At 32.7% G+C, this 13091-nt stretch overlaps 2 protein-coding genes and 1 long non-coding RNA gene across 3 annotated transcripts; 2 read left to right on the top strand and 1 right to left on the bottom strand.

Moving 5' to 3' along the window:
• The first annotated feature begins 136 nt into the window (after positions 1 to 136).
• On the top strand, positions 137 to 3002 carry LOC126671464 (uncharacterized). Its single transcript, XR_007639014.2, has 3 exons — positions 137 to 282; positions 373 to 449; positions 2706 to 3002. It is a non-coding gene; the product is annotated as an uncharacterized LOC126671464 (long non-coding RNA).
• Positions 3003 to 4997: 1995 nt separating this feature from the next.
• On the top strand, positions 4998 to 9377 carry LOC126673757 (uncharacterized). Its single transcript, XM_050368011.1, has 8 exons — positions 4998 to 5624; positions 6009 to 6836; positions 6942 to 7388; positions 7497 to 7556; positions 7638 to 8021; positions 8105 to 8403; positions 8485 to 8608; positions 8756 to 9377. The coding sequence occupies exons 1-8, from the start codon at positions 5349 to 5351 to the stop codon at positions 9284 to 9286; spliced, it is 2949 nt and encodes a 982-aa protein (XP_050223968.1). The 5' UTR covers positions 4998 to 5348; the 3' UTR covers positions 9287 to 9377.
• A 635-nt stretch (positions 9378 to 10012) lies between these two features.
• LOC126673758 (uncharacterized) lies at positions 10013 to 12818 on the bottom strand. Its single transcript, XM_050368012.1, has 3 exons — positions 12761 to 12818; positions 10823 to 12670; positions 10013 to 10614 (listed from the first exon to the last, which is right to left on the bottom strand). The coding sequence occupies exons 2-3, from the start codon at positions 12668 to 12670 to the stop codon at positions 10144 to 10146; spliced, it is 2319 nt and encodes a 772-aa protein (XP_050223969.1). The 5' UTR covers positions 12761 to 12818; the 3' UTR covers positions 10013 to 10143.
• Between the last annotated feature and the right edge of the window lie 273 nt (positions 12819 to 13091).

Genomic DNA, 13091 nt, shown 5'->3' with positions numbered 1-13091 from the left:
TACGGACTAAATTGGACGAAAGAAAAGTTAGAAGTTAGAGGTTGAGGAGGTGACAAACTCAAGGACTAAAAGAGATACTTTGCCAACATATAAATATCAAAGGCATATGATTTAAGATGAGAAACCCCTCATTTTCAGCAATCAAAAACGTGATGATCATCTTCTTCATGAAAGAAAAATTTCAAATGCCCATAACTTTTTCGTTTCTCATCGGAATTGCGTGATTCTTGCGGCCACGGAACGAGGAAAGAATCCTCTACGGATCTATGGTTTCAATTTGAGGTAAGAAAAACAACTTGAAGTTAGGGTTTCTGAGTTTGAATTTCTGTTTTGAAGTTTAATTTAGGGGCTTTGAATGTTTGGTGTTCATAGATGTTTAAGAGCTTGGATGGAGCAATTTTAATGGTGAATCATGAACATACACCTTCGGTTTTGAGACTTCAACCAAGGTGAGGATTTTCTGAAATTTGTTAGATATCGATTGATGAATTCAATGGTAATTTGGATTAGGGATTCGGCAATTGCATGTTTTGAATATTGTTTGATGATTGATGCCTTATAGCTATGGAATTGTTTTATTGTGAATTGTAATGATGGAATGAATGTGGAGCTTAGGTTTCAGCCATTTAGATGGGGTGATGCTATTAATGATAATTGATGATAATAAGCATGAATTAAGGATGGCATAGCTGAATTAAGAGTAGATTTTGATTGTTTAAGTTGAATGAAATCTTGACATGAACATAAGGTACAAGTTCGGCCAAGTTGTGAAGTTCATGTCTAAGTGTTTTGAGTGATGAATATATATGGAATGCATATGTTTGTGGTAGAGTAATAGGGGCTGGATTGTGTTAATTTTGGAATGTGATATCGATAGGCTAGCCTCGATGCATAATAAGTTGTGATACGAATCAACGCAAACTAGTTGACGTTTTGCAGAAAGTTTTTATGCAAAATAGCCATGTTGTGAGGACTATATCCAGAGTTGTATAAATTCAAATCAAGTTCCGTTTGTTGGTACGGAAACTTTGAGATGTTAACTACAATTGTCTAGCTTTAAGTTTTCTCTAATTCTGCCTCTAAGATGATCAAATTGAGCAGAATATTTTATTGTTCAGAGCAGGTCTACAGTTTTAGGACAGCCCTATGTAAAAAAACTTATGGGCTAGATTCCGACACCTTCGGGTGCGAATTGCATTCCGAGACCTAAACAAATGTTGTAGGCGACATTCCGAACTTTAAGAATGTCAATTTTATTTTGGGGTCGGACTATTTTTAGATAAGAGTTTTGTTAGCCGAAGTAGACTAGAAAAATAGCTTTTTTGATAAATTAGTTATACTTAGAAATTTTATTAATTCGTAGCGTTATCGAATTTGCGTAGACTCGAAGAAGCGACTATCGATAAGGCTCGAGGCGAATGGATCGAGATATTTTCAAGCTTATTTGAAGAATTTGGATAGCAAGTGGTGAGTACACTTTAAATTACTCGTCAATATTCATAGAGCCGCGTATTTTCATACGAAAGGCTATATGAATATTTATATATATATGAGATGTTTGCTTTTAAAATGTATACGTATGTATGCTTTGAAAATGATGTTTTATCGTAATGTGTTATTTTGATAATAACATAAATGTTAAGGCACCGGGGATGGGTAAAGTAAAATGACATAAATCGAACCAAATACAAATAAGAAAAATATAGTACATGCCTATATGTACTATTATTCATATATTTATAAAGATACATTGTACGTTCCTATACGTACTTTTAATTATAATGAATACCCATACGTGCGTGTGTTATGGATGTATGCTTGTAGATTGTAATGTGCATGTCATGGTCCATAAAGGATCAAGAAAACCCAACATAAATCATCGAAATGATAAATACATGAGATAAGAAAAGTGAACTCTGACATATTCAATAATAAGAATTGAAATACAAGGTGAAACTCGGTAGAATTATCACGGGGCCTGTATCTCATCCATTCTCGATGATAATCCTCAGAACTCATACATAATAAAAAGTAAGTGCGATACATCGAGAATCAATACGAAACAAGATCGAGACACAATGTGAACAAGCACTCCTATTAAATGTCAATAGAAATTATATGAATCGACAGTTAAGTTCAAAAGACCTGCAGGGTGCAGAGTCCGAATGCAGACACGAAGGTAACTCGGTTGAACTATCTCGGGACCCGTGTCTAAGGAGTAACTCGGTTGAATTATCTCGGGACTCCTATCGATCGTTTGGGATTGAGAAATGGTACAAGTAACTCGGTTGAATTATCTCGGGACTGTACCATATGGTTATGGGTAGCTCAGTTGAACTATCTCGGGACCCAACCATAAGGATCAAGTCACAAGAGACTTGCCAATGATTTAGTTCGACTTAGAATCATGTTAATATAAACTTAGATTTAAGATTCGGTCGAAAACTAATGCAACAAAACGAGAAAGAAAAATATCAATATCATAATAAGGAATCAAGGACGACAAATACTTATAAACCATAAGTTTATGAAATAAACAAATAGTTATGAAGGAAAGTAAACAAGGTATGCAATATGATTTCAAAAGAGTATTTTCTATATACAAAGGAGGTTTTCAACGGTTTTAACCCTTTATGTGATATTGCGTGTGATTTGGTGAACTCACTCAGTTTTATACTGACACCGTTGCTCCTCCCATTTTTCAGGGATAGTATGATATGATTTGAAGAGTTAAGCTTCCGAAGTTTTAATTCTCGGAAGTCATTTGCACAAGAAGTAAAAGAAGGATTTCATTCTAGCGGTCCGCAGTAGTCTAGATGTTTTTGTCTATGTATTTATATAACGCATTTTGAACTCTGATGTTTTTATGTAAAATGGGGTCACATGTATTTTGATATATGAAATATGATTTGATTTGCGAAAAATTTACACAAGATTTTAGGCTTGCTACGGGTTTCGGAGCTACCACTCCCATTCCCTAGCGCCGGTCGCGACTCATAAATTTGGGTCGTGACATCAGCGTACAATTGAAACACAAAAATGTAAAATAGGGTAAAATTGACAAATTTGTAACGTCAGGGTATGATTGAAAAAGGGCTAAAAGGTCGGGGTTTTTTAAAACATTAGGCCTTTTTTTTTACAACTAAGGCATTCAAGCCTTTTTATTTTGTAAGTATTTCCTAATTTTTCTATATTTCATTTCATTAACGTTTTATGAAACCATCCATTTGTAAACGCGGGCAATTTAGTAATAAAATTCGAATTAGTTTTTGTATAAGAAATAATACCTAGCTAATGGGAGGATATACCTAATTTTGATGTTTGTTATTTTTAAAAATTTATGCAAATTACTTTCAAGTATTTGTTTTCTTAATAATTATTACATTTGTGATACTATCATATGAGTTGTTTATTCACATTTGGTCCATTTGCAATTTTTTCCGAAAGTCAATTTGTAGGCGGTAGAATTTGAATACCAACAATTACAAACATATAATTTCATAATTAGTGCTTATATTTTTAACGCTCCTTTTATGAGAGGATTTAAATAATAATAACTACACTTAAAAACCATTGTAGTTATATATTTAGAGTAAAAAGTCTCATCTTTTATTATTTCTGTTCTTGATAGAACAAGAAATCAATTGATTTCTTCTTTTAATTTTTGACTATTGCTTAACTCTTTATCTTTGTGCTACTATTTAGTTGGCATATTTGGTGATTCAACTTCTTTGATTCCTCAAGTTTTATTTTTAATATTATTTATTGCATTATTAACAGGTATTGATTCTCTTTTTTTCTATTCAAAAAAATAATTGCTAATGTAGTTTTTATGCTCGATAAAAGGTTTCAAAGAACTATCTCATTAAAGGAAGGTTGATTTTTGCTTAATTTTAATTCTATTAAATTATAGGGTGAAGTGATTGATTTTATGGCAACCTTTTAAATATATTTTGATAAGCAAGTCACTTGTATATCACTTTAATTTAGTGAAATTGCAACTAATTGAATAACTCGGCTCATATTTTATATTGGTAGGCTCTAATCTTCTTTTCATATAATTTATATTGCCTTTTGAATGTCCTCTAAAGTTGCGGAAAAATAAAATTTAATATTCAATAAAATTGTGTATAAATTATTTCTTAAATTTTTTAGAGACTTTTTTTATTATAAATGTTTTTTTGATGTTAAATTTTAGTGATTAATTCTTGCGTTCATATGTAAAGTGATGAATAGAATTGTTTGACATGACAAACATAAAGAGATGAATAGAATTGTTTGAAATGACAAACGTAAAGAGATGAATAGAATTGTTTAACATGACAAACGTAAAGTAATGAATAGAATTGTATAAATAGAAAAATAAAATCAGCAGAACAAATTAAGCTATGGAAAACTTTTGATTAGCTATAGTTTTCTTGAAAAAAAAATATAATAATAATAGCAATAAAATTTGGTATGTGTTCGTCTGGAAATACTCCGGACTCGAATATTTGAATTTATAATCGGGATCGGTTTGAGGTTTGATACTTTAACGAACCTATGTAGATATTCACAGGGCTTGTTTGGTTAAAAACACTTAATCACGTGATTTAAAAGTAATAATCTGGGAGCTACGAACTCAGGCGAGATATATACCGAAAACTACTCCTAAATTAAAATAATCCGGAGATTGCGAGATAAAAAGCACTGAGCTTGGTTTTTGATTAATTGATTTGTTTATACATTATTATTGAAGCTCTGAGCTATTTATAACTCCTCATAATCAAGACTCCTAATTCAACTAGGACTAAAATTCTAAAAGTAAAATACTCCTAATGAGTTACAAACTCCAAATAAGAAAAAGCAATAATTAAAAGGCTTTTCGTTAGGCCTGAATCCCTAATAAGCCCATATGAAACTTTACTCAATAATTTCCTGGGCCGGTGTAAACAGTATGCATTCATGTTTTAAGTTTCAGAATTTTAATTGTAACAAATAAAGCCATAAAAGTATGAGAAAATTACGCATTAATTAAGAATGCGGTAAAAAATAACCAAAATGCCCACACATTATAAACTTTTCAGCTCTGACAATTGATGTTTACATTAACTAGCTTAGGTGTCCAATTTATTTCTTATTCTACCAACTCTTCCCCTGGCTGCCACGTGTATACACACCTAAAAGGAAATTGCATGTGACTAACGGTTATTTTCTTATTTCCTCTCTCTGATTTCCTTTCTTTTTAAAATTCTTCTTGCTTTCTTTTCTCACACGATCTTCTGTTTGTTTTCCATCTCCCCACTACTCCATTACTGCCGGTTAGTTTAAGCAGTTGATTCTCAGTCGTTTGTCTATAAATACCGATAATGGTTGCTACTAGATCTTCTCCGAAACCCATTTCAAAAGTTCCTGAAATTCTCACAAAAATGAAGCGGAAGTTGGTGAAAAAAGGAGAATTAGTTGCTGATGGTGGTGATTCTGGTTTACTACAGACTGAGGCTATTGGTAATGTGAAAAAAAAGGATAAAATAGGTGAAAAGGAAACTGGCAAGAAAAGGCGTTTGAATGTCGATGTTGGTGCTGCAGATATGAAGAATAAAAAAGGAACAATAACTATTGAGGAACCTTCTCGTTTAGTTCAGGTAATTTTGTGTGGTATTTTGGATTTTAATTTTTTTTTATCTGTTTATTGTTGATGTTTTAGGTTGTTAGGTTTTTTTTTATTATTACTTTTGAGTCTATTATGTATAGTTAAGGTATCTGCAATCCAATCTATATGTTTTCAAAATAGATTTTGTTTAAATATTAGTCTTCATTATGTATTAGAAATGTGTTTATTTTGTATTCGTTTGTGCAATTGTAATTTGGTGTTATGTGTTATGGTTTTTTGGATTCTGATCTGTTGTTTTTGTGATGTTATATGTTTTATGTTTTTAATTGTGTTTAGGTATCTGCAATGTGTTTATTATGTATTTTTTAGGTATTTTCTTGTGTTCATAATGTATTTATTATGTATTTGCTTGCAGAACTGGGATTTTGTGTTAGCTGTTGAGGACCGTTATAGTTGTAGAGTTGCTATTCCTTTTAGATACAAAATTATCGAAGATATTAAGAAAACTTTGTCTCCTCGTCAGTTAGAATTGTTTTCTGAGACATTTCTTGGTAATTTTCTCAAATTGGAGCCTTTTGTTATTCAGCCTCAGTTGTTTCATTCACTTTTTATGCGTGAAGTTAAGCATCCAAATAACAGCGAAATATGGTTCAAGGTTTCTGGATATAAGCTTCGATTTAGTATAGAGGAGTTTGCTCTCATAACCGGTTTGAATTGTTCAGGTGATTGCAATACGCTTTATTCTGTTTCAAGCAATAAGTTAGTTGCAACTTACTTTCCTAATAGCTCTATTACTCGAGAGGGTTTAGGTGTTGTGTTTTTGAACACTTGTTTTAAGAGTGATGAAGATGCTGTTAAGCTAGCAATTATCTATTTGTTTGAGTGTTTTCTATGTTCTAGCGAAATAAATTCTCAGTTAGTTAGTAGGTTTCTCTTGGATATGGTTGATAGTGGGGATTTCAATTCTTTTCCTTGGGGTATTTTGGTCTATCGAAACACTGTTGTTGACATGAAGAATAGGCTTGTTAGTAAGCAGCCTATGATGTACTATAGGCTCAATGGTTTTCCATTAGCACTACAGATGTGGTTTTATGAAGTGTGTCCTGTTGCTGCTAACAAGATTTGTCTACTCAATGATAAGGAGCCATGTATTCCTAGAATGCTGAAGTGGCATATTCCTTCTAAAGTCACTGTGACTATTAAGATGTTAGAAGAAACGTTCTATCATATGTCGCGTGAACAGGTCTGTATGTTTATTAAATAGTTTTTTATGATTTTTTATTATTATTTCAGATATGTATCTGATATGTATCTGATATGTATTGACTTATTTAACTATTTGTTTCAGTTGAAATTGAAAAACCTTGTTCCTACTGTTGATGAAAAAGCCATTCTGAATATTGCTGGGTTTTTTCAAACTGGAAAGACAAAAATTGTTGAAGATGTCAAAGATTCAAGTGATGATGAGATCCTTGGTGATTTTTTGAAATTTAAGAAAGAAAGAAAGATATTTTCTGAATTGAAGAAGTCTGTAGATACTCTTGTGCTAAGTGAATCTGATACCAAAAAGCAGTTGAAGTCTATATTCCATGCTTTATATGTGATTGGAAAGCATTTAGGCGTTGAGAAGCAGTTTGATTTTGTTCCTAATGCAAATGAGGATGTCATTAATGAGGAAAAAAAGCTTGACGATGCAAATCAGGATGGCATTAATGAGGAAAAGAAGGTTAATGATGCAAATGAGGATGGCATTACTGAAGAAAAGGAGCTTGATGATGTAGATGAGGATAATGAGGTATAATTAATGTATCAGCTATGTATCTGATGTCTTTTTTAAGTTTCTAATGTATTTTTGTATATTTAATGATTCTGCTATGTATCTGATGTCTTTTTTACATATTAGGGTAGTGAGGCTAATGAGGATTTGCAAAATGTTGGTGATCCTGTCACAGATTTGAAAAATGTAATGCAATTTTCAGTTTTTCAGTTTTTATGTATCTTATATGTATATTCGATTTTAATGTTTTTTCCACCATTTTGAAAGGACGATGATGTGTCGCCCATTGAAGTTGGTGCTGTTGATAAGAATATTGAGAAAGGGATTGAGGAGGGGAAGAAAAATGATGATACTAACAACGAAGGTGTTGAGGACGAGGAGAAGAATGATGATGAAGCTGATGGTGAGGAATCTGATGCGGATGATTCTGCTGGTGACGATGATGGTGGTGACGGTGATGCGGGTGGCGGTGCTGCTGTTGGCGGTGCTGCTGGTGGCAGTGTTGTAGGTGGTAGTGGTGCTGGTGCAGTTGGCGGTGGCGGTGCTGCTGGTGGCAGTGTTGCAGGTGGTAGTGTTGCTGGTGCAGGTGGCGGTGGCGGTGCTGCTGGTGACGATGGTAATCGTGGTGATGCTATTTTAAAAAATGTCGAGGTAAATATAATTTGGACATGTTTTATGTATCATTTATGTATATGTTATGTATCTGATATTCTATATAAATGTATTTTTTTCAGACTGCTGATAAAAATGAAGGTGTTAATGAGATTATGGATGTTAAGAAGGTTGTTTTATTGGCTGATGAAACCCCTGCAAATGTTAAAAGAAGCGTGAAGCCAAGTCATATTATGCAATCTCCATTTTTAACTGAGTTCACTTCCGGTGACTTTCAAGTAGAAGAAGTTGGAAGTACTTATGTTGTTTCTAGAATGTTTCCGTTCAATAACCACATCGGAGATGTTTTTATGAGTGAGGAACTGGTTGTGTATGATAATTGGGTCAAATATGGACTTTTGAGAGTTGCTAAACTGAAAGAGTAAGTCGCTTTTTTTCCTTTTTGTGCTATATTATTATTTTCAAATAAATTTGATTTTTTATGTATTTTTTGTTCTTGTAGAGGAAGATTTTACAGGGAATCTACTAATGAGATCATTCCTCCATTTGATTTTGGCGTCTCAGTAGTTTCTAAGAAGGATTTTTTTCATGTGCTTGATGTTGGGGGGATGTCGTTGACATCGTTGGTATGTTTTTTCTCATACATTTTTAAAGCATAACTGATATGTGATTTTATATATATCTGATACATATCAGATACATATATAATACATAACTGTATACATTCATAACTAATTTTGTCATATATGATGATACTGTTTTTATCATTGAAGCATATGGACATTTTGTTCTACTATCTGAGGAAGAAAGCGAAGTATGATAGCAGTGTTACATTGAAGTTTACTACAACCGACAACCATTTTGATCAGTGTTTTCAGTCATTTGCAAATACGTTTGAAGGCTCCAACTATGATGAAGACTTGATTTATCCTGATCATATCGTTTCTCAGTATATTAATGGTCGTCATATGCTTGCCAATACACCATGGAATCAGTGCGACTTTGTTTTCATCCCCTTTCATGTGTCGGCTAATAATCATTGGGCTCTTCTTATATTGGACATGAAGTTAAGGAGGCTGACTATGTACAACTCTCTACGGACAATTCTGAGTGCATCTTCGTGTCGGAATGTTGCACATATTTATTCAGTTGTTCTGCCGTATTGCCTCGACAAGCTTAATGTTTTCAAAACCAATCCTGCGTGTGACTTGTGTTCACCTTTTTTTACCACTCAAGGCATGAATGATCCTTTTGATCTGGTTATAGAAGAGAAGCTGCCATACCAAAAATTCAAGTCAGTTTGATTTGTTAATTTTATTATGTTTTTAATTCTTTTTTTAGTAGCTGTTTGTTTTTCTGGATACATAATTTATACATAGTTGATTGTTTTCTTTATGTAGCGATTGTGGCATCTACGCGTTTACTTTTGCTGAGAAAATTGCCTACGGTAAAGAAGATGAGCTGTCAAAAGAAATTGATGTTTCAAATCAACGAAAACGTCTCAGTTTTTCATTTTATCGATATGGAAGTTGGAAGAACATGTATAATGTTGTAAGTGCTTCTGAGAAAGATTCAGGAAAAGGGAGGAAAAAGCGTGCATACAAGGGAAAAGGGAAGAAGAAGTTGGTGAACTGATTTTTAAGGCTCTTTTTATGTTTTAAGGATTACTTGAACTTATATTAGGTTTTAATTTGTGTTAATGGTACATTTTTTATGTGAATTGTTGTTTGAATTTGTGACTTTTAGTATTATATAATGTTCATTTTGAAAATGCATTTATTGTTTTGGTTTATAGTTTTTCTATATAAAATGTATCAGATATGTATAGGTCATATAACTGGAAATAATTTATATGTAATATACATATCGGACACATATCGTATACATATATGATACATATATTCTGTAAAGACATTTGAATATAAAATATACGCATTTCAGATACATGTTTTATACACATTTGATACAAATATTTTTACAAAGACATGATATAAACATATGTCCAGGTTCATGTGTTTGTTACTTCAATATTCAGTAGAATAAAGATCAAAATATGTAATAAAAGTATAAATTTGTCACATGAATCAGCATAGAAATATAGATGTTATAACAAAGTTTAAATGTTGTATGAAAAATGTATCAAGAATAAAAGATATATGTATCAAGCAGCTTGTGGCATGTTTCTGCATGTTTTCTTCTTGTGACTAACTTTTGGCATGTTTCTACATGTTTTCTTATTGTGACCAGCTTGTCCGCACTTTCCACAATTGGCATTCTTTGATTTTTCCGTAACACTCTTGTATCTTCTCTTTTTTGGTCTTCCGGTTCTTGTCATATGTTGTGGTGGAAAGACGATCATGTCCTTTACTTCTTGTGGTATCTTCCACTCATCTTCCTTTTCAATTGGAAATACAGTTTCACTGTATGTTGCTAGCATACTGGCTGTTGTATAGTATTTTGAACAATACTTATAAGGCTCTTGGTGCATTTCATTTAGAATTGCTAAAGCATGTTGGCAAGGTATTTCATCAATTTCAAACTTGTTGCATGTGCATGTTCTCTCTTTCATGTCAACTGTATGTTTCCTTCCATTATCCTTCACTGTGATCAGTTCATTTGTAGAGGGTTTTACCTGAAAAAGTGCATATTAGTAAAACTATAAAGATAGATATCTAAATTATACAACACAGATACATGGCTGATACATTAATAAGACTATAATGTAAATAAAATTTTTATGTATCAGTTCTGTATAATGTATGTATCTGATATGCTATATAAATGTATTTTTCAGACTGCAGATAAAAATGAAGGTGTTAATGAGATGATGGAATTCATACCTGTAGCTTTAGTGAATTTGTATAATTATATGAAAGTATTTTTTCATAAACTGGTGTCAGTGTTGTGCGTGTTTGCATAGCGATGTTTCTATGCGTATATGAATACTCTTGTTGGAGGTCATGTAGGTGCATAAGGAGAGTTGTAACAGGCAGCTCTCTTGCATGTAGTATTGCTGCATTTAATGACTCAGCCAAGTTAGACGTCATTGTTTTGAATCTGTTGGTGTAGGAATGATGTCTTGACCATCTTTTGTAACCGATACCTTGAAGATACGGCTTAATTCTTTCATCTAGCTTATCTAACTCTTTCATGTGATAATCAAATTCAGATTCTGTATATGCTCTCGCTGCTGCAAAGAATGGATCTTTAATTTTCTTTGCATTCCTCTTGAAATGAGTCTTGATGTTATTTAAAAGGTGAAACATACATATTCCATGTGTTGCTTCAGGATAAATTTTCTTGACTGCTGAATCAATGCTGATATGTCTGTCAGATACAATGCAGATACCTTCTCTTGTGCCAAAAGCTTCCCTGAGTTGGGTGATGAAATATTCCCATGATAAGTCATTTTCTGAATCGACTACACAAAAAGCAAGAGGGAATAGTTTTCCGGCTGCATCTTGTGATGTTGCAACAAGTAGTGTTCCACCAAACGCCGCTTTTAAAAACGTCCCATCAACAACAATTATAGGTTTACAGTGCTGCCAACCTATAATAGAAGCTTTTAATGCAGTAAAAGCATACAAAAATGAGTTGTTTTCTCTCACCTGAATGTCTACAGCAGACCCGGGATTCGTAGTAAGAAGTTTATAGAGAAAAGCAGGCAGCAATTTGTAAGAATCAGCCGGGTTTCCTCTTATCATTTCTAATGCTTTCTCTTTTGCTCTCCATGCTAGCATATAATTTATTTTGATTCCTTTTAAAGCTTCCATGTCATTCTTTATGTCTATTGGAGTATAGGTTGTTTTGACATTCAGATACCTCATTTTGATCGATTTAGCAATGTGTGATGAGGAAGCTTGCCTTTGAATACTGAATCTTGTATCTATTGCACATGTGTGGTTCATATTTTGTTTCCGAATGATGAATTGGCATGCTTCTCCATTAGTTGATGCTTTCAGATACCAATCACATTCACTATCGATACATTTAACCAAAATACTTCTTGGACATGATCTGAGAACCCTTTGATGATAGTGATGTTTGATAGCATGAAATTGCAAACATGTTTGTAAAACTGATTTGTCTTTGAAAGACTGACCTGTTTTGAATTCTATATCTTCTATTGGCACATTTATTGTTTGTTGAACCCTCTCCTCTGTTTCCTTTTCCTTTTCTATATTGTTGATTGTTTCAATGGTGTCTTTCAAAAGAAGTTTGCTATACTGTTCCTTTTCAAATAATGTATCAGGATTGTTTTCGGAATGTATCAGATACGTATCCCAATCTATCTCATTTGAATATAGATTCTTGTTGCAGGCTGAATATGAACCTGTTGAAATGCTACTTGTAGTTTGCTGCTGTAAATGTATCTGTGGTGTATCATCATGCACTATTATGCAAAGAGGATACATAGTGAAATCAGTTTGTTTTTTCTTGATTTCCAAGTAGAACTTGAAGCTTGAATCATCAATGATCTTTAGAGGTGGATACTCAGTTTTGACTTGATACTTTATCTCAATTTTTTGATATACTAAATTCAATCTCAGCTCTTCTGATATTAGATTCACAAGATTCAAATATGTTAAATCTTGTGGAATCATGACTCCAATAACTTCAAATTCTTCATATCTATTTGCCTCTACCCATTTTCCACTGTGTTGTATCATAACTAGAACAGATTCCATCTATATACAATTTTAAATCCAGATTTTATTAGTAACTATATTATTATTTTCAGATAATTATATGAAAAAAATAAAATTAGAGAAGCTTACCTCTTCCTGTAGACAATGTATCTGTGATGTTTCCTGTGTTCTTCAGATGAATCTTCAACAAGAGAAATTATAAGTATCAAAGATTTTTCTCAGATGCTTTTAACAAAGAATTTGAATACAGAATGTATTAATGATGTTTCTTGTGTTCTTCAGATGAATCTTCAACAATGAGAATGTGTCTGCGATGTTTCAGAGATGGTTTTACTATAGAATTTTGAATTCAGATGAAGGAAATCGTATAATAATGAATCTATAGAATCTGGTGATGATGTAGAAGAAGGAAACTTAAAATTTGCCTATTTTCTCTCTTTTAATTTACTGTGTTTTGTGT

Source organism: Mercurialis annua, linkage group LG3, assembly GCF_937616625.2.
Source record: "Mercurialis annua linkage group LG3, ddMerAnnu1.2, whole genome shotgun sequence".
Taxonomy (NCBI): Eukaryota; Viridiplantae; Streptophyta; class Magnoliopsida; order Malpighiales; family Euphorbiaceae; genus Mercurialis; species Mercurialis annua.
The sequence above is the reverse complement of the archived record's forward strand: the minus strand, read 5'-3'. Positions and strand labels throughout refer to the sequence as shown.

Bases quoted from the DNA above. Each gene is read 5' to 3' on its own strand.
- LOC126673757 (XM_050368011.1), top strand. From the start codon at position 5,349: ATGGTTGCTACTAGATCTTCTCCGAAACCCATTTCAAAAGTTCCTGAA. The intron at 8,404-8,484 runs GTAAGTCGCTTT...TTGTTCTTGTAG, and splicing joins AGAGTTGCTAAACTGAAAGA to AGGAAGATTTTACAGGGAAT. The intron at 8,609-8,755 runs GTATGTTTTTTC...TTATCATTGAAG, and splicing joins GGATGTCGTTGACATCGTTG to CATATGGACATTTTGTTCTA.
- LOC126673758 (XM_050368012.1), bottom strand. From the start codon at position 12,670: ATGGAATCTGTTCTAGTTATGATACAACACAGTGGAAAATGGGTAGAG. The intron at 10,615-10,822 runs GTATGAATTCCA...GCACTTTTTCAG, and splicing joins CAAATTCACTAAAGCTACAG to GTAAAACCCTCTACAAATGA.